Genomic DNA, 24,530 nt, shown 5'->3' on the forward strand with positions numbered 1-24,530 from the left:
TTTTTTCTATGGAATCAGTGCACCCCTTTGGGTGATTAAGACAGAGAAAAGCATCAAAACAGACATAACAAATGTTTCTGGAACCATGACATAACCAATTTTAACTGTTGGTCAATTAAAAATATCTGGTAACAAAAATCTGCATGCCAAGACATGTAAATAACCAAAGAGATGGGGTATTTTTCTTCTTCTGTGAAACACACACACGCACACAAACACCCATGCAGATGAGACAAAAGGATTGTGCTGGTGGAGAATGAAGCTGTCAGCATTACAGCAAGTATCTGATACTGTCACACACTGACCTGTGGCTGAGAGCATGTGTATGTGGTATGTCTGTACTTTATTCACAAGCAGTATAATGCAGATGGGTGTTTTATGTCTGTTCAAAATGTTACTGCTAGAAAAGGTAAATAGCAAAGTGGATCAATGCTGGACTTGCTAATCTCACCTTCTCCTTCCAAAACAAGGAGAGTTAGAATCATTTATTGGGACATACTGTTCATGGCAAATGCACAGTGTATCTGAAAAAGAAAATTAATGGCACTGAATAAAAAAGGCCATTGAATAAAGGAGGCCACTGACGGCTATACCAAAATGCCTGGTGAGGCAGCTCCTGCCCCTTTCCTTGGGGCACTGCTGGCTGCCCCAGCCAGAGCAGCACAGTAACAAGAGGGCAGCATCCACAACCAGCTGCAGCATGCTACTGAGAACCAAAGCTTACCTGTGTTTGTTACCAGAACAGATGTCATTTATGGTCCAGCCTAATATGCTCTGGGAAGCTGCATAAATTGACTCAACAGCAGTAAATGTTCCCAACCTCAGCACTACTGCAGGGAAGCCCATCAGGGCAAGTCTTTGCACTGGTGTGAAGACTGGCCTCTTCTAGTTTGAATGATTCAGAGCCCAAAGAAAAAGAGGATTATGGAGGGCAAGACAGCCCAGCTTCAGATATATAAACTACAGGGTAACATTTTTACATTGCTCTATGGGCTATGGTCAGGGAAGGAATTTTGCATTCTTGTTACTATTACAGGAACATAACTTTGAGGTTTTAAATTTTGGGGTTTTTTTAGAAAAGCAGCATATTCTGAAACTCTATCAGCTTTGGTTTTGGCTTTACATGTATGCACAATCTCATGCAAAGCTGTGAGGATTTAGTCTTTTTATAGTTCTGTTTTCTGAAGAGGGACAACAGAAATCTGCAGGGAAAATGGTTCAAAAAACCAACCAGAGGAACATTTAAGACTCAGGTATACTGGTAAAATGCTGAGGTGTTTATGATTTTGGTGAAATTCATAGGACGGTAGCAAGGAGTATTTTATTTGCAATTTTCAAATGCACTGTAAAACCCTCACTCACTTCCAGAGTAATACTGGAAAGTAATGATTTTCAAACCCCCTTAAAATCTTCGTTGGTACTACAGCTGGAAGACAATCCCGCTCTAAGGGACAGCTCAAGCCTTTGACTAAGTACACTGATAACGCTAGGTTTGTCAGAAAACACCTACTTAAATAAATAGCAGTCAGAAGATATCTGCAACACCAAGATCCTTGAACAGAATGAGATCTTTTAAAAAATACTACCTGTAAGTCCTTCTAGTTGCAGGGATAATGTGTGAGCAGACAGCAGCAAAAAATGCTGCAGAACCACACATCAGGTTACAGATGCTGAACATAAAATCAGAAGTAGCTGCAAACTGGGTGCATGATAGATGTGGCTGAAAGTAACAATTATCTTGTCTGCCCTTTGCATTATCCTGCATCCAGCAGCACTGCAGTCAGTGCTATGTCCACCACAGGAGACCTGTATCTATGCTCTTTTCTTTTTCATTACCCTACTATGCTGCAAATCTCTAATTAGGGCAAATGCTCTTCACTCATGTGCACGTTTAGTGCAGGCCCCAGCAGCTAGTAAAGAACAAGCACTCTGTGGATTCTGGTAGTCACTGGTGTGGCACATTAGAGAGGACAGGGATCGAGAATGACAAATTTGGCAAATTTGATGGGTAAGAAAGTGTGTCTGTGTATAATCCCTGGGGCCTAGATACTAGCAGCCCTGCTGTGACTCCAGCTGATCTGGTGGCACCAGCAGTTCGTTGCAGAGAATCACATGAAAGGTCCTCTGCATTGAAATGAGCATGGGAAACTGAGGGTTTGAAAAGATAAACAGCGTGTGTGTTGGTGTCACAAAGCAGATGCCTGTTTCAACGAGAACAAAGAAGTAGTCCCTGTTACCTTCTGACTAACCATTTCTAATGTAAGCACTCGAATCTCATGCCACAGGCACATTCCTAAGGTGTGTTGCCTCTCACTGCCTCCTCATGCCACACCTAGCAATGCTCCCGCAAACCTGGTAAACTGGCTAAGTCACTGTGCAGGCACCACAGTTTAGGGTTACAAAAACCCCCCAGAGATTCTTATTTTGTTCTACCCCAGCAATTAGAAACTGAGTGATTTTAACAGACACTCAACAAGAAACAGACAAGTACAGTGGGCTTATGGCAATTTTAAGGAATTTTCACTGCACTCCATGAAGCATCTGTAATCTCTCAGAGGGGAAGAAAAATATTGCAGTGAATCCTGTGAAACTTTTCAGTGCTGCCAGCTAAAAAAAATCCTGAATATTTGCACATATCACTGCCGCCCTGAGAGGGAGAATTCTGATGCAAATATCAGGAATTCAAGTTTTCTTGATTCTGATAGTTTCTCTAACCTAACAGCCTCTGGTGACATTTATATTCTTTGCATCAGTGTTTTTCATCCCCAGTATCAAAAAGCAGATTATACCTGCTTTCTAACATCTGATATATAGACGGATAGTGCTGGAAACATACAATCGTGAAAAACTACAGGTAGAACCCCAGTGTTAGTCAAAACTATATATAAACAATAACTTTGAAACAGAGATATTCTCTCCAAAGACTGCTAAAGTTCCAAACAGAAGCAGGTGCAGAATTCCTCGGCTGGAACAGCTGGGTATTTGAGTGGTATTTCTGTAGGACCAATGGGTATCTGGGACTTTACTTACCCATGGGACCTGTAACTTGAGTGACTGCTAGCCCTGGAGGGAACTAACTGGAGAAGAGTATCAATTAAGAGGTGTTTTTAATAGAACAGCTGAGTTTCCAAAGATCTGAAGGACTCATTTGCCCTCATATTGCTGAGATGGAATTGCTTCTTCTCAGGCATGTCAACGGAGAGCTTCAACAGTCCCAAATGACACCTGAGACACCAACTGGTACCGCCAGGGGTCTGAGCTGCACAGCCAGAAAGCAAATTAAGGGCTGACAGTTGAGGTGTCAGTCATTTCCATCCCAATGACTGACATGACATCCTAGAGGTGAAAGTGACCTACTGAAAAAGTGAGGTAGGAAAATAAGCTGAAAAAAATGTATGAGGTCATTCTGACCCTTTGAACCTTTAAGTCAAGAAGGGGGAAAAAAAGTACATGGGGCAAGAAAATCACAGAACCAAAAAGACTATGAATTGCATCTGTAAGATGTAAAAAAAGGATTGGATCTGTAAGATGTGAGAAAAGGATTTAAATAATCCAAAGGAAGTACACACAAAGCATAAAATTAGAAGACATTTTTGGAAACCAAGAGGACAGAGACTTTCTGTGAGAATAAAAAAACACATCAAAATGCCTGTCAGAAGAAGGAGGAATAAAAGGTGGAAAAGTTGAAGATGTCTTCCTGTCCCCTGTTTTGGTGAGGTATGTTTATTAGGAACTGTGATGGAACTGATAGGGAGGTCTGAGACCTGCTCCAACTGCAAGACAGAGAAGGAGTCTGGGACACCAGAAGCTGCCCACTGGTGTCTGGGACTGCATGGATGCAGAGCTCTGGAGAAACACTCATGTTACTCAGGTAACTTGGAACTCCCACAAAAGAAAGTTAGCGTGAGCCAGACCCTAGAGCACTGACACAAAGAAGCGACCATGGAAAGATGGAGAGAATTTTGCTGCCTTCACTTCCTCTGGAGAGCTGGAATGCGTGAAGGGAGTTGATGATAACCAAGAGCCAAAAAATGAGCAGGGCCAGTGACAGGTTCTTCCAGAGAGGTGCTCATCTCTACTAAACTTCTGTTTGGGAATCATCTTGTCTGAGGGGAGAATACAGGTTTGCATATAAGGTACCACCTGAAGAAGACATCTAGAGACAACGGATAATGGCAACAGAGCAGAGAAACCAAGAGCACTTGAAGTAAAACGTCTCAAAGTTTCACGCTCTTTCTGCCGTTTTGACCCAACACTGACTCCATTAAATATGTATGTAATATTTATGTTTTGTAAGACAAGGAAGGTAATTCAGAAGTATGCAGAACTAATTCTTTTTCATTGCTGTGTTTGGCAGAGAGAAAAATGCTTTGCCTTCTGTTACTTTGGTGTCACTCTGCTAAATAGTATTGAAAGGGTGCTGCAGTTAAAAAGCAACTTCAAAAAGGAACTGCCATCTCTAAACTGGTAGACACTTCAGATTCTTACTGTGTCTCAGAATCCCATCTATCACATTGCATATTATTTATGCAGAATTCTTAATGCAGAATTTTCCAGTCTACACAGAGACCGGTTCATCACTGGAAGACACCTGTGAAAACACAACAGCATTTCAATGCTAAAAAGCAGGAATGTTTAAAGATACTTTGAGCACACAGGTGAAGTTAATGTTTCCTCTCAGTATGTCTGGCTAAGTTCTACGAGGGCACCACATCCGGTGAGCCCAGGCTAGCAGCCGGTGCAGGCTTTCTCTTCTGCCTGGTCTCCTGTTCCAAAGGACCCAAAGCAGCCAAGGGAGAACCCCAGCAGCTTGGCCTCACAAAAGTTCTTCCAGACTCTCTCACAAGAAATGAAAATAGTCCAAGCCTGGTTGAAGCTTTGAGGTTCTCTCAAGTTTCTGCTTCCTTCTGAAGGATAAACAAGAGGTTACAAGAATCTGCTGTATATGTTGGTTATTTAGCCTGCACGCAGCAACTCTAGTGTACCAAGGGACTTTAATCTTTGTACAAATATTATAGCCATTCACAGCAATGCTTTAGGGAAGAAACAAAGAGATTTATTCAGCTGAAACCACAGGGAGAATGTCAATAGGCATAATGCAATTGCTTGATTTGGAGTTTAGTCCGGATACTTGTTCCGATCAAATGAACTGTGGAATGTCTTAAAACAACTCCTTGTTTGTTTTGGGACAGCGTAAGAGAAATAGGGAATGGACTGCTACAGAAATATCTGGGGAGTGACAGGGGAGAAAAGGCAGAAAGAAAGTGCACTGAACAGGGATGGGGAGACGTGCAGCTATTCCCAGCCTTGCCAGCAGCCTGGTGGCTGACTGGCTAGGTCACTTCACTGCAGCATGTCTGCTTTCGCCAGGTGTAAGATGAAGACACTTTCACTCTTTTCTAGTGCACCTTCTGTCCTGTGATGGAAACCAATATGCTAAGAGGATGGATACTGCTGTCACAGAGTACTCCTGGCATACAATTTGCTCCCTGGAAGAGATACAACTACCATGGAAGTAACATGGAGCTCCTCAGACAACTTATGCCCTAAGGTAGATGGCTGAAGCCCTATGTGCTGGCAGGTTGGGGGTAAGGGAACCATCCAGAGAGAGCTACTACAGCAGGATACTGCCAGTCCACAATTTAAAATAGAAGCCAAGGAAAACCTTCAAGCAATGCAACGTGAAATGTGCTCAGCACAGACAAGAAAGATGAAAATCAAGGTAAAAACTTGTCACCCTTAGCGAACAGATTGGCAAGTCATAAACTTCTTTGAAGGTAATAATTGAAGAATTCTTTATAGGATAGATGCCAACAGCATTCTCAGCTTCCTCCACCAAATACAACTACAAGTTGATGTTTTCAAGCATGAAACATCTTTTTGAAGTGGTCATAATGTAACCTTAACATTTTGGAAAAGCTTTCTTGAGGCAGTGGATTCCCATGGCAGGGCACTGTTTCATTACAGATGCTGAAGGAGCACAGTTCCACTCACAAACATCTCTGCACAAAATTGTCTGTTTCTTGCCTTTCTCTGTGCCAGATTCTCTAGCTCATCTCAAACCCATCCAAACAAGCCACAGATTTTTGCTTCTGTTTCTGAAAAATCCAGAAAAATAACCAAGAACTGAAAACATGATTAAAAAAGAAATAGCTGCAACATGCAAGGTAGTAAAATTTACTGAAATCAATATATGAGATGATTTCACATGTAAAGCACCAAAATGAAGTTCTGCCAGACTATTTTAAAACATATTCCTCCTCTACAGAGAGAAAAAAAAAGGGGGAGGGAGAATATTTAATATTTTTATCTGTGAAGTTATAACCTGGGAAAAGCTGAAATAATTAAAAAAAAAAACACAATTTAAATCAAAGAATTCTGCAAAAAGTGTGTGAAAGATCTGCCAAAATCCAGATTGCTTGATCAGCTTTGAATTCACATCTACTACCAAGTGGGAAGAAGATAGGTCACATTTACACTACCTCAGGCAGTCCTCCTTCTTAATAAATGCAACTTACCTGGCTTATTAGCTTTTCCATATATTCTAAAGGAAGTTCCCTTTCCTTTAGAATATATGGAATAGCTAATAAACCCAGGTAGGTTATTCCAATCATGTAACACTGATACTTAAGGAGTTGCCAACACTGAACTGGAAAATAGGTTTTCCACTCTTGATGCAATCCTCAGTCGGTTCAGGAACACATCCATAAATTGATTTACTCCACTAAGTAATTACTCACAAGCCAAAACGTCTGCTCACTTCAGTTTTGCTTTGGTGAACATCCTGGAGAAGATGACCAAATCTGAAGGAAAGCATTAAAGTCCAGACACCTTACATCCCTGCAGGTTTTCATTGTACCAGTACACCATTTTCCAAACACCTTGTTCCCTTTAACAGATGGAAGTGAACAGATTAAAGGTCCCAGCTTCCCAATGCAAGAGTTTGGCAAGGAGGCACACACATATTGGAACTGAAATAGGCTATCAGACTGTATTTGGTTTCATGAGCACTGGTGATGATATTAGTCGAGTAATGATAAGCAGTGACAATGAACAGTGGATGGAATACAGTTCTGATGAGCCATACCTAGCTCCTTTTGTAAGTTGTCAGGGATTCCTGTAATAGTCTTTCTCCTTTTGACTTTCTTCGGCCGTCTTACCACCGTGTCTGTGTAAATTAGAGACCGCCGAATGCTGGCCTGGCGGTCGAAATTCTCCCCTAATACATGGTAGAACAAGCAAAGCAACATTACTTCCAAGCACACTGACATCATGCACTTTCTTCCACTAGTTTTGTTGTAGAAATGGAAAAAAAGGCATTAATAAATGGTGTTAGCTTGGTCCTACAATGAAGGTTTACGCTGAAGGAAGATACAGCACACTGTCACTGTAAGGCTTTAGACAAAAATATCCATTACACAATATTGCATGTTTTAAAAGGAATTTTGAATTCCTGAGCCCAACACATATTTGGTGAGAGCAGCTCTAATTCCACAAGCAAAGAGAATCCTTGCTTTTATTTGGCCCTTAATAGCTTTTTCTGTGGTTTTTTATTAATTTATTTTTAAGTAATGAGCTGCAGAGAAAGCAAATCTGCTCATGAAAATGAAGGATCACAATGGTTTACGCAGGAACAGACATTGCTATTGGCAACAGCTATTACGATGCCTTTGCACAGCTCCATCATTAATTCGCATGAGGCCCTTTTTTTTCATTCCAAGTTCCTCTGAACCTGTCAAGTGTACTGCATTTCTGGTGTTGATCTTTTAGCACGAATACAAATAAGAACTAGGGAGCACACAGAGATCAAACTGATCTCGTGGACTCATAAATATTTCAGGCCAAAAGCTGCTTAAAATTGAAACTTTACAGATGATTGTAAAAATATACAATGCCGAGAGCTAAAAAAAAACGTGTAAGTGCACTTTGCCAGACAAAGCCGTATGATGACCATGTGCTGTATCATAATGGGACCCAGAAGCACCACTATTATAAAGAAGCTTTTCCTTAGAAATTCACTTTTGTTTAGAGGTTTATAATTTGGCCATTTCACTAGCAGTAAGATAAAGATTGCACTATAGATCACAAGCTAATTCTCTGCCACTTTTAAAACTTTAACAGCTGCCCCCTGTAGCTCACATATAAGTTCCCTTTTTACAAGTTTAAGCATTTTAAAGCACTGCTCAATGTCCTTTAGATGATCCATTTAAAACTTAAAGGCAGGAAAACCTTGATATACATTGCACATTTTTTTTTCCATTTTATACTTTTTTTGAAAATTGATGACCAAATTATTTACCTCTAAAAAGTGATTAATGCACAGTAACTAATACATCATAAAAATTACCCCTGGCTGACCGCACATCAGTACGATGTGTGTCGTGCAAGTAGCATAGCAAACCTCAATGCCTCTATAACAGTTAAAGACACAGTCACATATTGAACTACAGCATGTGGATTTGTGAAAATGCAAGGGAAAAAATGTAGCATTTTCATTTACCATGTTGTAAATATAAAGACTCTGACTCTGTTTGACCAGAGCCTTGACCACAGGCCGCACCTTTGCTGAGTGGAATCCTTGCAGTTACAAAATGCCAGTTTTGTTCAACTTTTGGATTGACTGAAGTCAGATTAAGGGAGGAGGCAAAGCCCATGGGAACCATAAAATTGAGAGCTATGGATCCCACTGGCTTAGAAGTCCTGAAATATTGAGACAAACTATCCACTGTCTTGGGCAGCACCACTATTAGGATGTTAGGACCCATATGGGCAAAAGTCAGGACATTAGGTTATCCTGTCCTGCAGGATGATAAAAATAATTCTAACCATGTTATATAAATCCAACAGATTTGAAGGAGAAAGTTTTGCATCTCTGAACATATCTTTATCAATTCAAAGGCTGACAATCATGCCTGAGATGGTGCATTACAAGAAAACTGTAATGTAGCTTTGAATAAAGCCTTGGAATAAAACATAAGTGGTAAGCAGAGGGTGCAAACAATGAGAGAGTCTTTTACGTGAAGGCTCAGACAGCACAAACAGGATGGTCATGGAGAAATATTACTGTGTCAAATGATCCACAGTAACTTGTTCCAAATGAGCAACCTAAAAGCTAACTCAATCAATCCATCTTGAATGGCTTTTGATACACAAAGGCCATGATACAAATCTGTAGAATTTCAAAACAGCAACTTCAGTGAAATCCAACAAGCAAAATCAGAACATCTCAGTCTTTTTTTCTTTCTTCACTGTCGTCTTTTTCATTTTAGAAAATATCGATATCAACAGTAGATGTATGTTACAGATTTAAGAATATTTTTCTCCTTCTCTTATGGGTTTGTAATAAATCATATATTCCTTATATACTTTATTCAGTTGTCTCTCATGCAGTATACTCAGTTTCCCAGTTTCCTTGGATACACAGAAAATATTTAAGTATGCACTTAAATCTCACTGAAGTCAGTAAAGCTGGACTCAAGCAAATGCTTAAATATTTTGCAGGATCCAGCCTGGCACTGATCACCTCCACCATTACCAGACTCCTCCATCTGGAAAGAAAGTTAGTTCCAGAAAGCCCATGAGAACAGACACCATTATATATACATATATATCTTTTAACCCACAGGATATGTAAATGTAAAGACTGGCCACCAAGGAAAAATTCAGTCCAAGCCCTTTCAGAATAAAGCTCAGCCCAGGCACTCCGAGACTGAAACTGCTTCCAAATCTGGATGACTAGTCAGCAGCTTGCAAGCCTAGTGCAATGCCCCTGCACCTTCAGGCTATCCAACAGATTTTTATGACTACTGTATTAGTTGCAATCTGTTCACCAAAGAGCCCTGAAAGCTGAACTCATGGAGCATTTATTGCACAGCCACGTGAGAGGCCTTTGTAGCAGAATCACCGCTAATGCACGGCTGAAAACGTTATCAATTGTCAGCAGCCTCTTCAGAGGTTAACCTTTTATTTCAGGCCAGGAGTAATAAAACAGAAGTTTTTTGACCTCTCTTCTGGGACAGTAAGAAAAAGAGTGTGTGAAGGAAAAAGCCAAATCAAAACAAAAATCCTCAGTGGTTTGTTCTGTGTTATGTTGAACAAACGGCACCGGATTTCTTGTCAGTTTTTTTCCTGCCTCGTGCAGTAACATAAGGAACTTCACAAAACAAAATTACTCGGTGAGTGGGAGAGAAGAGGAGGGAAGCAGATTGTGACTTTTTAAAAGGAACAAGGACAGCAGCTTTTTCTGTATGTTGTGTGTGGCTCACAAGCTTGCCTTGTTTCACAGTAGCAATACAATTATTTCAAGGGAAGGGGAATGAAGGGTGGATCCTGGAGACCAGATCACATGATGTAAAAGCAGTCTTCCTTTAATGCCCTCCCTTTCTATCTCTTCCAATTACCATGTTTAAAAGGGAGTAAGTGCTCAATCACACACTCCAGGAAAGTGAGATATAATATGCATGTGCACCATTTCTATCACAAAAGTTGAGAATTGCTGAGTTTCCTGAGTCCTGGCTAAAAAATCCAGTGGACACAAGCTTTGCTACACCAATCAAATTATGCAGGCTGAAGTCACAAGCATAATTTATCCAAACAAGGAAATGTTCCACATGATGCTGAATTCATTCTATGAGTTATTTGATCCCTTCACCTCATTTTTCTTCTCATCTGTTGACTTCTCCCATATCTTCTGCAGTATGCAGGATCATTAAATCAAACAACAGATTACTGTTTCCCTAAGTAAAAACTGTGTTCCTGCTGTCACAGTATCTAAGCCCTACTCAAGCTTATTGATTATGTCAGATTATCTGTTGTTCCTGTAACTTGCCTTCTGCATCTGTACCCTAAATTCCCTAGATAATATCCACTGGCCTAGTAACATTTCAGGATTGCATGTATTTTCCTTTTATTAGTTTTCCAGAGGTGGGGCATTCATAATTTCATGTTGTCTTCACCTGTTTACTTCAAATACTTTCTACTATTTAAGGAATAATTTGTTATTGATTTCTCAGAGCTTGCTGATGTTTGCTACAGCTGTCCTGTTCCTATGCTACTAGATTATTTAAATACTATTAAATAATACTAATTAAAATACTAGTTTATAAAAATATAGGTGAAAAAAGCATTGGTAGTCATGAAGGGAAAGAGAACCTAATTTACTTTCAAAACAAACCAAACATTGCAAGCTATTGATTGTCAGAGTAAGCATGGAGTCAGAGCACGCCATATGGCATTTGAAATAAATTGGATATTGAATATCATCCTGGCTTTGGCAGGCAAGCAGTCAGTTATTTGAATTAACTAATAAGAGACAATCTTGATACTGTGCAGAAAAAAAGGAGTTATTAAACTGAAGTGATAATTCCATCTTTGACAGAAATTCTGTTTTACACACAATGAAGTATCTATTCAGCATTAGGCTTTAAGGTAATTTAACTTCCACAGAGTCAGAGTTCTGCAACTGTAAAATCAAAGAGCATTTTCAAAATGAAGAGTTAATACACAGTTCATAACAAGAAGATGTGGACTATGGTTATGTAAGTGGAATTTCTTACATGGAGTATTACTCAAAGGTGCTACCATCATTAACGTTTGCTGTTCTAACCCTACTCTCCCTTGACACCTAAAACTTTTGTTGCTGATAAAAATTAGACCCTAGAGCTTTTTTTCTTGATTTTTGTAACATTTAGTCTTTGGAACACAGAAGTTCCTGACTACCCTCCTTAAATAAAATTCCTAGAAGAAAATCTTACAATATCATCAATACTGGACGAACATGATTTTCAATTACATATCCTCAGTGCAGCCCACAGCAAAACACTGCTATTTATCAGCCATCTTCTTGCACTTCGTGAATATCTAACGCTGTTTCAAGCCCATATATTTTAACTATCTAAATTATTGACAATTTCAAGGGATTTTGATATTTTCTAATTAAGTTCAGATTTAGACTACTAAATGCAAAATGGTTTTCACAGAAAGGTGTGGTAAGTAATTGAAAATTCATGCATTCAATAAATGAGTGTCAAAAGTCTAGGCAACTGTACGGATCCCCTTTCATCTCCGCCCTCCCTCATCAGTGTAATGAAATTACTGAAATTAAAAGCCTACCAGACACATTAATAGGAACCACGTCTGTTTGGACGGCTTGTGCTTGTTGTCGCATTTTCTCTTCTGGCGTTGGCAGTGGGAGAGACTTAGTCCAGTTGGTTTGAGTGTTGATATCTGATAAGTCATTTGTAGCTGGACTTTTAGGCCTTTTGATGGTAATAAGCTTTTCTTCTTCAGGGGAAGAGACAGGACACTAAAAACAGAAATATATACAACACTGTGAGTTTACTATTCACAAAAATAGGTAGGACTGTAGTATTACTAAGGTGTTGCTGCTGCAGTCAGCACTGATTGCTTGTGGAGCAAAACACACCCTCACAAATATCACACTTTCACCTACATAAAGAGAAGTTTTAAACATACACAAAAAATGCACAATAAAACATCTAGTTTGCATTTTTTCCAAGACATTTGATTAGTCTAAGGAACATATACCAATGAAGGAGAAAGGAGTGGTGTTGCACATAGCAAAGCACAGTAACTAATTACACCTTACACACTGACACTGCAGTGATTAACCCTTCTCTCCCTGCACCAAGGTTTGCCTTTCCTTCCCCTCGCCCTATTAGAAGATGAGATTTGAGCACTGCTTTGCTCCAGCTGCACTAGGTTGTATGGATGTGTAAAGTCTCAGCAAGAATCCTGCTACCAAAAGACAGATTTTAGCAGAGATCAGTAAAAGAACCAATCAGCCCGCTCCACAGAATCATCACAGAATCATCAATGGATCAGTGAGGTAAGCAAGTAATTTTGCTTTGGTCTTGGAGAAACTCATGCCACAGTTCAAGGGGTTACCCATTTTTCAGGGGTAAAGCACTTAATATTATTAGCAGCCACAGACAATAATTTTAAAAGTCAGTTCTTCTCAAAGTGGCACTTTGAGCTACACTCAATTCCATGAAGTGTTTTATTTAAGAAAAAAAAAAAAAAAGGAAACAAACCACAAAACCCAACCAATAAAACAAAAATCTTTCTGCACGAGAAAAACAGGTTGCAGCAGCTTGTGCAAATCCCTCCACCAAAGTTGTAAGCCAAAAAAACCCATTCCTTTTGGGCTTTTGGGAAGCAAATCTGTTTTCATTACTAGGTCTTTGCCTGCATGACAATAATGGCAGAGAAAGCCATGGAGCAGCTTTTTACTGACTGGACAGTACTTGCCCATCACTGGGGCTTCTAGCAGGTGGTCACAAACCCAAGTGAACCTGAGAGAAGCAGCAAGGCACTCCAGGGAATCCCAGAAACGGAAGAGGAAGGAAAACCTGGAGGAAAACCAATCACAGTCTCCTTCTGCCTCCAGACAAAACAAAAAAAAGAACATGGAAGAGGAGCTGCACAGCATTTGCAGCACTAGCAGAGATTTCTCTGCAACCTGTCGACTCCTCTGCTTCAGAAAAGTTTGCTTTGGGACCTTCCTCCCTACCACCAGACCAGAATTACCCCCCTCTTTTCTCTATTACTCTCTCCCTTTGGAAAGTCAAATACTACTCAGAACAGGGTTGTCAGTAGTGGGCCACTGCCTCTTCCCCCTCACTGCTGCACAGGCATGGAAGGAAACATCACAGCTATTTATAACAGATGGATTTTTTATTCTTGTGGGTGTTCAGAATAAGTGATCTGTTGTCTCTAGTACCTGAGTGCTATACAAAAGACATGCCCAAACACTGTGCTACAACATCTGTATCATTTCTGATTTTAATTTTCTTCCTGTTACTATGAGGAGTTCCCACTGTTTATAAATAAATAAATAACCATTTATTTATTCTGTTATGCTTTGACTCTATATTCTTTAGGACACAGTCCAACACTTTAATAAATAGAAAATAAAAATAAAAGCCACTTCCAGGCAAAAAGTAAGAGAAAAGTAGAAACTGTTCAAGCAACTCTAAAAAAACATTTCAGGCAATGAAACCATTACTAATATTATTCTGTGGTTTGGAACCACACTTTAAAACATGGTAGCTCTTCTTCAAGGAAATAATCAACTTCTGACAGCCCTGAATTTTCTTCCTACAGAGGCTGTGGAAGGGATAGATACTGCTCTGTAGGTAAGGGCTCAGCCCAGTGAAAGCCCTGGCAGTTCTATCAATACAACCTTCTTGGAGGACACCAGTACTTTTTCAGGCCTCTGCTGTTTCTAAAAGGCTCTAAACCCAAGTAATAATACAATGTGCTCATCTTTTTTTGAGAGTGTGTCCATAAATTGTTTACATACATATACAGTGTGGGCACATATATATGTACTTACAAACACAAGGACTTTCCCACCTCAAATTACCCAAATTCATAAACACCTTCATTAACTTAAGAAATTTGGGACAGGCATGCCATTGAAGAAGCGAAAGCTGCCCCCAGGCCATGCTTCCCCCAGTTAGGTTTAAAAAGTGATTGAGAGAGAGAGAAAGGGTTTGTTAGGAACATGGCAGGGGGGTGATAGCCCATCTGCCACAGCAGGCATGTGGATATGCACTTGAAGGAGTAAGCTAGGGTTGAGGCAAAGAAGTGTTGCTTTCCCTGGTCCACAATGAGCTTTCGTCCACCTGAATCAGAGAGACCAAGAGAAGCACAATTTTGTAGTTTGTCTGGGGTGAGGATGAGCACCAGTGACCTTCAAATGCACTGCCTGCTTGACACCATCAGCATCAGTGTCACCTTCAGACTGCACTTCAGTGCCCGGTCTCAGCTGTCATGCAGCAGTCTCCAAGGGCTACTCCAGTCCGTTAAGAGGCAGAGATACTGGTTACAAAGCCATGCCTCCTTTCCAAAGAAATTACCCAAGCCAAGCAGAACAGGTTTTTTATTACAGTACACAAACAGAAAAACTGAAAAAGTGAAGCATCTGCTACAAGGGAATCCTAATTTTTCAAAGAATGTGAAACATCAATCAGAAATTTTGTAGAATTAAAAGCGGAGAAAATTTGGGACAGATGGAGGAAGACAGAAATAAGTCAGGTTATATGAGTATATAACCAATGAAAAGCAACTGAAAACTCAATGGTGCAGTTGAGTTCAAAGCAGTGTCAGTGAGAACAACCTTCTGACACAGCACACATACACATACTTCCACAAAATAATTCAGTAGAAGAGATGTAAGTGGTTTTGTGTGTAGGAATAAGTGTTCACATTTCAACTGTAGGTACATTTTCCATGGATCCTGAAGAAACATGACTGTCTCTACTTATATCCTTTTTTCCAAAGTACTCTCAGTGACAATGGTATACGCATGACAAAGCTGTGCACAGCTTTATTACACATAGAGGAAGGCAGCAACTCATCTTTCAGCCTTCTTCAGACAGAAATTATTCACCTCTTTAATCAGGATGAAAATGAGATTTACATATTTTAGCAAACATTCCCAGATTTACAGCACGGAAGCTTGCTGGAAGATGCAGTGAATTGCTCCTGTGTGACAAGAATGTCTTCTCTAGTCAGGTCTGCTACACTGGAAGCAGAATGAGGCATAGCTGATCATAAACTCTATGATCATAACTTATCCCATTTTTAAAGCATCTCTGAGTCATAATGCCAGTCTTAATGCCCAAATCCCTGGAATGGGTTGTTACACTCATCTCCACAGGAAAATCTGTTGGAATTCATTCTTTTGCACAGACCTGGTAAGGGATAAAGGTGGGATGTGAAAGCAGCAGCCTTGGACCTTGCAGTGTTTCCACAAACATGCACTAGGGGGGAAAAAGCATGAACCTTCAAATGGGAGTTAAAATAAGAATCCAGGAGAAAAATGGCCTATAAATATCCTATAGACAAGCTATATGGCTCAGTGAGCTGGAGCCTCTCCGACGCCTTGTTGACATATTGTCCCCCAGCCAACTCAGCTGCTGAGATACAACAAAAGAGTTTCACTATCTCAGCACTTTCATGCTATTTGAGAGGTCCCAGATGACAAATGAGTTTATGCTATGTATCTTGCAACACTCTCTGCCTAAATAATCTGTTTATTTTAAATCTTTTCTATAAAACAGGCGTTTATACTACAGTATCTAAAAAAAGATGGAACCTCCAGGAGAATTTAATCCATACAAATTTTACTTTTCAGCAAAGAGACTTCCAACTTCTAGTCATGTCATTTATTCTACTGTCTACTAAAATCACATAATTTATCAGAAAAACAAAATAAATGAAAAAAAATCAGTGTTGCAGGCAGCAGCAATATGAGTTCAGCTGTCTATTATATTTGCCAATGTCCTATTTCTGCCTCCAGTGTCTTACAAGGTTTGATGGCTTCAAGAGCCATTCTTCCAACACCAAGGGATCAAGACAACCAATAACAGGGAAAAGAAACCCAAGATCCAAACCTAGCCAACTGAGAATGGCACTTCACATGCCTAATTCAGCCCATGGGGTTTCACACTGTCTCATGGAACACTGCCAGATTATAAATTTACATGAATTTACGCTTTAGATTAATCAGTCATTGACTCTTTTTGGTGTCCTCTAGACCAAGGTCACCAGTCTAGCTCCCTCAGTTTTCACAGACAATTCCATTTTATTACTTCTACACACACATCTCCAGCTGCACTAGCCAGCACTGCTATCGTAGTAAATTCTTAACTTTATAACCTTCATTGTGTCTCAGTAAGGAAAGAAATTTTGTCAGTGAAATTACTGACTATCAAACAAGCACTGCAGAAATGTTATTTTCTTCTTCCTCTACTCTGTTGTAATGGGATAAAAACCACAAGAAGAGCTGTACTTTTTGGAGCTCTAAAAGCCTATCTAATATTTGCCTTAAGATAAAGACCAATGAATTGTATCAAGGTAAAATTTAAATCTGAGGATGCACAGAGCAGATACTTTTTCCTGAATATTCTCTCAGCATTGGATGGAGTCCTTGCCCTTCAAGAATGTACCCAGTTGCTTACTAAACTAATGTAAACTTTCAGCATCCACAATTTACCAATTTACCCCTTACCATGCACAGTCTTAGTATGCGAAGAATTACCCTCTTTTCTTTGTTCAAAATTTTCTGTACTCACCTCCTTATGCTTTGGCATTTCATGTGTTATGAGCAGCTGTTTCAGCTCAGTAAATGGCACAGTATTTTAAAAAATCAAACCCCTGCAAACAGTATAAAATACATGTGCTCTTACAAGAGCAGTGCCATGCAACTGCAGCAGAGGGGCAGGGAGGCCACCTGAGGACACCAGCACCCAGCTCTGCCAGACCTTACACCTCAGGGCTTTTTAGGCATTCCCACCTCCAAAACTGAAGTGCCCAACTTTACCTCCTCTTAGCAGCAAGTAAAGTTTTGCATTAGACTTCCTCAAATCAATACAGTTAGAGCACTTGTTTCCACTTAAGATACTAAACAGTTTAGTGCAGAAATTGGAGAGATAACTAATAGTTCAGATGATCACAGAGGCAAAAATACACTCTCACCCCATCCCACACCCCCTGTCCTCCAATAAGGGAAGTTAAGTGTTTCTTCACCCAAAGCATAACTATCAAAGCAAAGTTCCTAAGCCAAATGACATGATGCAGGGAAAAACACCATGAATTTTGAGTGCACAAACATTTTCATAAATGGAATAAAGAAATAATATGTGCAATACTGCATGCTTGGGAGTAGGTATTCTCTGTAGTTCACATTTATCATTCAAGAAAGACACATTCCTCCACATTAGTAGAGTTTTTCCTTGGCTAATTAAAAGCCAATGAAGCAGCCAATTAAATAAAACACAACGTCCATTTGGGGAGGGGTTTCAAAGGAGACAAATGTTAATAGACAAAAAAGGGAATAAAAAACTCTGTGAACCAAGCAAATACAGGATTACTGTACTGCAGACAAAAAGGAGTACAGAGGAACACAGAAGAAGCAAACCTGGCATGGGACTCTTCTTTAATTGGTTTTTGTTTTTTTCTAAGCAGAAAAAAGCAGCAGATAACAACTGAAGGCTAAGAGCAGAAAAAGATTGCATACAGGCTAAATACTACAGGTAACATCAAGCTGCAGATATGGCAGCTGGATGGTCCCACCTGTGGGCAAAGTACCTTGTTTTTCCAGGGAACCAAGTTACAGCAGGCGCTAATGCAAGACTGAGAGATGCAGTCTAACAGACTAGACTGTTGAGTGAGACAAAAAGAAACAAAGAGAATGAGTGGTAAAAAGGGAAAGAAAAAGGAGTAAGAAAAAAACCACACAAAAGACAAATACAGTTAATACACACGTGCATACATTTCAGAACATAAGGAGAACTGGAATTTGAACATGAACATTTCAAAACATCTTTCACACAGGTAAAACAGAGTAATACTGAAGGACAGAATAGCTCCCAAGCTCTGTCACCAACAGCAGCATGTAAGATACAAGAAAGGAGAAGACTGGCCACAGTATTGAGATGTAAAATCCAGGTAAACCAATTTAATCACCAACAAACTCAATTAGGATCAGTACTACACTGGAGCTTGGCCTGTGCTCCATTAATCTAACTTGTAAGAATCAACATTAAAAGGGCAGATTCAAACACTTTATTTTATATCAACTTCCACTCAAGAGACTCCAGCTTTCTATGTTTTCTAATTTTGTTCATTCATTTTTGAGTTGGGCCTGCTTCTCCTTAGTGGTTTTCCTTTGGAACAGCACATGTTCTGCTTATCTTAGACACTTCCTAAGACGCTGAACCAACGTGCTTGGTGGTGTGACTATTACCCTCTGCTGACAGACATCCACCTCCACAAAACCTGAAAATGCTTGTGGATCAACACCTAACAATGGTTTCATATTGTCTCCACTGTAGACAGACAAGCAGAATATCTGGCTATGATTTTTAGTTTTAGAAGCAGATTAAAAATAACAGGGAAAGCTGGTTTCCTTTGTGATATCACCCATTCTTTTTTGCTGTAAGTTGGCAATTATATCAACCGAGAAGTTTATGAACAGTAAAGATGTATTCATCCACCCATCATTATTTTGCTGTTCTCAAATTTCAATTATTAAACACTGCATGCACAGAATTTAAATGTTGGCTTTTTTGCTTTAAATAGACAACAAAGCTTTCATCTAGCAATAAGGAGTTCACATTTTGAATCACAGGATTTTTGGTGACCCCAGTTCCACACTATTACAGAAGAACTCTCCTGACAGCTGAAATACGACCCCCTCAAGGCACAAGACTTATTAGAATTACTTGGCTCTTTACCAGTAGGATAATAATTCAAGGTCAGAAATTTGTTGTGGTAAACATTCTAAAGAAAGCAAACAATCTTCTAAAGAAAGATTAAACATTTACAGCATTAAAAAAAAAGGAAGTGCCAATTAAACAGAGATACTGGTCAAAAAATTCCACAAAAGAAAGTTATACAATATTAATGGAGAATCACGCTACAGTTTACAAGAAATTTATGTCTTTGTGAGCTGGAAATAAGAGTGGCAGGGTTAAGGCTAAGGTTCTGACATAATCAGTAACAGCTAAGACTGTCAGTTTGGCAGCTATCTTTCTCCACAGCTCTGAATCATCCTTTCAGCTACAATATTTAAAGGAACCTATTCCAATTTGAAATGGAAGTGCTATCCTATATTTAAAGCATACTTAGTTGCATTAATTTTCTCCAGAATGCACAGAAATTGTTAGTAACACATTATGTTAACACTCAAAAAACCCTTAACCAAGAAATGATGACAGCTCTCAGTCTCCAAGAATTCCCACCCATGCTTATATACTTTCATGCAAATTGTTTAAAGAAAAGTGTACTTGTATTTTTTAAATGTTACATTAGTTTTACATATGCTGATGGTTTTATGCTGCACAGCACTGGCCAGGCCAAGTTGATGGCATATATGTATGCATTTATGTGCAGGACGTTAATAGCAACAAACAAGGTGTTAATACTTTCCCCATTGGAAATCATAATTCCAGTGATCTCAGCACGGTTTTGCAAATTACCATTATAATGTATTCCACAGTATGAATGTGCTTTACATTCTCGGCTCACTGCCAGTACATACCACACACAGCTAAACAAGATGCTCTGACATTCCCTGCCAATACCAGATAAAATGCAATCACCACCTGGACAAGAGACTCTACATATTCCACAATACCTCTTATTATGTGACTACAACCCATGGAGGATAAAACTCAAAACCACTGTATCTACTAAAGTGCATTCTCAGGGTCTGCACATTTTGCTGATAGAAGTTATTTTATTAGCATTATTTGTGGTTTATATTACCACAGGGACATATGGTTTAGTAACAATTCAAAGAAATTAAACTGTGTTACAATCAAGGATATCCTCCCACTCTCGAAGCAAGAGCTGTTTTTGGCAAAGTATTCTAGAATATCTCTCTTGAAAATGCTAGGAGCTCTGGCATTTCAGTTTTAGGCAGGCACACACCCCAGCAGTAACATCCTAAACCACTACACCACAGTCAGCTTTTCCTTCAGAGCCTACAGGCACAACAGACAAAGGCAGGAGAGCAGAACTCTTCTTCTTCAGAACAGTAACACAACTTAGGAGTTCTGTAATTGAAATCCATATAAATTCACGTACAAAGCAATATGGCTTCATAACTTTCTTAAAACTTGTGATCAACTGTTCCTTCTCTTTATTTTATTTATTCCTAGATTCTAAGAGTTGAGATGTGGGGATATAAGCAAGAAAACCATGAAGTAAACTGAAAGAAAGGCAATAAACCCAACTTACTGGACAATCTTCATTTTCTGGATGCCTTTACTAAACAGTTGTGATGCATTAGGACAAAACCCCTACCTAACTGAATAACCACCTCCATCAGCAAGTCAAAGTGTGCACCTATCCAAGTTACAATTCAATATGCTGATGGCTGCTGAATAGCTCTTCCTGCAATTTAGCAGCTACCCTTGCTGGGGTCTTCCCTCCAGAACATTACCAAACCCCTTCTTTCACACTCTGAACATGCCAGTGGGAGCTGTGTATCACTGCATGGGTAAAATTGAGAGTTTTAAGACACTATGAAATTCAGATGAACTACTGTCACTGCAATTCAAAGAAATAAACATCTTTGTGATCCTCTAAACATCCTGCCTTAGTTGAACAGTGTTATGGCAGGCAATTACACTGCACCACACAAGTTTTTTTCCAGCGCTTTTCCCCCCACTATTACCTTTTGTTCGATTTCTTCATAATCATCCTGGTAACTTCCACAGATTGCACTGGAGGATGAGGAGAAGGTGGGGCCCTGAGAGTAATACTGCGAGCTCCGGTAGCCATCCCGCCGCAGCTTGTCACACTCTGCCAAAAGGAAGAGAAACAGGAGGTTCAATCATGGCAAGAGCCATTATTGTTTATGCTTGGTGTTCAATGGCATTTAAGCACTGAATGTTCTTCTGAAAAGGTGTACCATGCATTAACATTGCCTGCCCCAAGTGACAGAACCCAAGGGCGCGTCCCTCGTATTTGTATCTATGTTTCCTCCTCCCTCACATGTGTGACATACGTAAGCCCACACAGAGCGTATTAACCCAGGCAACAGCAAGTGCTTTGGAAAGAAATGGGAAAGAGATTTCTTTATTTATTTAAGTGAGGCCTGGCTCAGTGTCCTGACAGATGGCAGCATCTTGCAGGATGGGAGATGGATGCATGAGAGTAACTCCAGGGGTCTCATCTGCCGGGCCGGTAGACATCTATTATATGCCTTACACTTGAAATGATGATGATGTTGCTCACTACTGAAGCACCATCTGCTAAATAACTTTGGCACTGACCACTTGTCTTGTCTTCCTGTCCGTGGAAGAGACCATTTACTATTATTTTGGAGAAAGGAATGCAAATCACAGGGATCTCAAAATCTTGTGTTGCTGCAGAGCACATGTAGTTTAATACTATAGAGTTTCTAAAGTTCAGAAAGTGTTCAGAGCAGACATGCATCCCCACTCACAATAGCCAAAATCCCAGTCAGCATAGCATCCCCCTCACCAAGTTTTCCACATTCATCCTCCTGTCTCCTAATTGATATTCAGCGTGATTGTGCTAAAGAATAACAGACGCCAGAGCATAAGGAAAAATTAAATGTTCAAGATGCAGCAACCAAACTCATTCGACCAGTTAGCTTTACACTTTCAAACACAGATATCTGAATCTGCTGAAAGATTATGAAAGCAAGAGAAAAATTAAGTATTTGGTGTATTTCCATTTAAGGAAGTGAAATTTCTGCACAATACACAGGCACTATCACAACACAAAGGACTTCTATCATCACTTGCTGGAGAAGGCCTTTCTGTGATTATATTATCTGTCTGCCTATCCTGATCTTCTGAATACTCCTTAAAATAGAAAAGATGCAGTGCTTATACCAAGGGCAAGGTTTTAGAGAAGCTTTTGCCTGGCAAATGATTAGGTGGACTTACAATGCGCATGTGCAGCATACATGACCTCTGTTATGCCCAGATGCTTCTGACACCAGGGTCTGGAGGATTTGTGCTGACAGGTTAACTAACTGATCTACAGGAACCACAGATCTGTAAGGAATTAATCAATAAGGACTCTCCTGTACCTGCACATGGACACTGAGGAGGCAAGCTTACACTGACAACCAGCCACTTCCATTGGTGCAGGACGTATGTCCTTGCCTATGTATCCCTAGTGTGTCCAAAAGGGCAGTATGACAGGAACCTTTTCTGCTCTCTCCATTCAAGGACCAGCAGCAGTGTGGGTTTTGAGATCCAAATCAATGGCTGTATCTGAAGATCAGAGGCCTGGAAACCCTGTTTACCTGTTCCACATGTGTGAGCATGCTGACATTGTGCACATCTGGCAAACTGTTGCTGTACTTCAGGAGAGGGCTGAAAAATGACTGTCAGCAACCACAGCAAAGCAAATTCCTCCATCACCATTCCAAATTTGGTACTGGATCCAGCCAGATCCAGCACATAACACTCACAGATGTGAGCACCCTGATGGGCTGTTTGTTGGTTTCAGCTACAAATGAACAGGGTAAACGGACTGTGGCAGAGCAAGACAGCCCTAAGACTCGCATCAACTTGTAGCACGGTTAACATGCAAAGTTGTCAACTTAGACACTGCAACTTTTACCTTTAGAGGAATCATTAATCACTGCCAACAAACATGAATACAACCTAAGGGGTGTGCAAGAATGCCATTATTTTTCCTCCCATTTTTGGACTGAGGCTTAGAGTCTTTGCTGGCCACTCCTGACACTCTCAGACATCAGACATCACGACACGCCCCCAAAAAAATCCTGTGGTGGTCTGACCTGGGCTAGATGCCCACCAAAGCTGCTCTATCACTCTCTCCCTCTGAAGAGAGCTGGGCAGGAGAGAGAAAATATAACAAAAGGCTCATGAACTGAGAAAAGGACAGGGAGAGATCACTCACCAGTTAAAACCACAGGCAAAACAGTCTTGATTTAGGAGACTTGGTTGAATTTATTACCAATCAAAATAACAGCATGCTAATGAGAAGTAAAGCAAATCCTAAAAAACACACTCCACCCACTCCTCCCCTCATTCCCAGGCTTAACTTTATTCCCAACTGTCTACCTCCTCCGCACTCAGCAGTGCAGGGAGATGGAGAATGAGGGTTATGGTCAGTTCATCATGTTGTTCCTGCTGCTACCTCCTCCTCAGGGAGATCATTCCCCTGCTTCAGTGTGGAGTTCCTTCCCTGGGAGACAGTCCTCTAAAAACTCTCCAATATGAACCCTTCCCATGAGCTACAATTCTTTACAAAGTGCTCCAGCAGTGGTTGTCCCACGGGTGCAGTCCTTCAGGAACAGTCTGCTTCACTGGGGGTTCCCTACTGTGGGTCAGAAGTCCTGCCAGCAGATCTGCTCTTGCTTGGGCTTCTCTATCCATGGATTCTCAGGGCCTGTCAGGAGCCTGCTCCAGTGTGGGCTTCCCATGGAGTCACAGTTGTCACAAGACTCTTCTGGAGGTGACAGGCTCTCCTGGAGCGTGACAGATGAATGCTCTAATATTGTTTGACCTTATTTATTTTCCTAGCCAAGAAGGTGAAGATGATGAGTAGTGCACCTCATGAAGCCCAGAAAAGCTCCAAAAACTTAAGGAAATCAATGCTGAAGATTCAATTCCATCAGAAGCTCAAGTGGACTGCCAATAACAACCTGTCAGCTTATCAAGCTCACAACCTCCCACTGTCCACAACACAAAATCCACGTAACTTCAGAAGTTATTGCTGATGAAGTCAAAATTGCCAAAAACTGCTAGGTGCAACCAAGAAAAAGGTGGTTTGTCCCCAAGAACAGCTTTTTATGTACTGTAACTGTACATATTGCAGCACAGCAGGAAACACACTGTGGATGGCACCCAAGGCCAACAAACACCAGAGGCTTTAGGCAGACATGTTTTACTCCATGGTGCAACAGCCTACAAGCACAACGCAAGGTCACACATTGCACCTGACTGAAGGTATCATGCTGCCAATCCAAGGGGGGCAACTGCTGT

The 24,530-nt window shown here is 40.3% G+C and overlaps 1 protein-coding gene across 8 annotated transcripts in view; it reads right to left on the reverse strand.

Moving 5' to 3' along the window:
* The window catches only part of NHSL1 (NHS like 1), a 174,720-nt gene that overhangs the window by 10,721 nt on the left and 139,469 nt on the right, over positions 1-24,530 (reverse strand). For 5 of the 8 annotated variants that reach the window (XM_054279243.1, XM_054279242.1, XM_054279246.1 and 2 more), the window contains exons 3-5: positions 21,212-21,339; positions 12,112-12,304; positions 7,088-7,219 (exon numbers count right to left, since the gene is read on the reverse strand). In XM_054279243.1, the coding sequence (XP_054135218.1) occupies positions 7,088-7,219; positions 12,112-12,304; positions 21,212-21,339 (453 nt within the window). The remainder of the gene's footprint in view (positions 1-7,087; positions 7,220-12,111; positions 12,305-21,211; positions 21,340-24,530) is intronic. The other 3 variants (XM_054279245.1, XM_054279244.1, XM_054279247.1) reach the window with 1 other exon arrangement.

This window comes from Melozone crissalis, unplaced genomic scaffold (assembly GCF_028551555.1).
Source record: "Melozone crissalis strain CALT ecotype California unplaced genomic scaffold, PUWL_Pcris_2 ptg000027l_1, whole genome shotgun sequence".
Classification (NCBI taxonomy): Eukaryota; Metazoa; Chordata; class Aves; order Passeriformes; family Passerellidae; genus Melozone; species Melozone crissalis.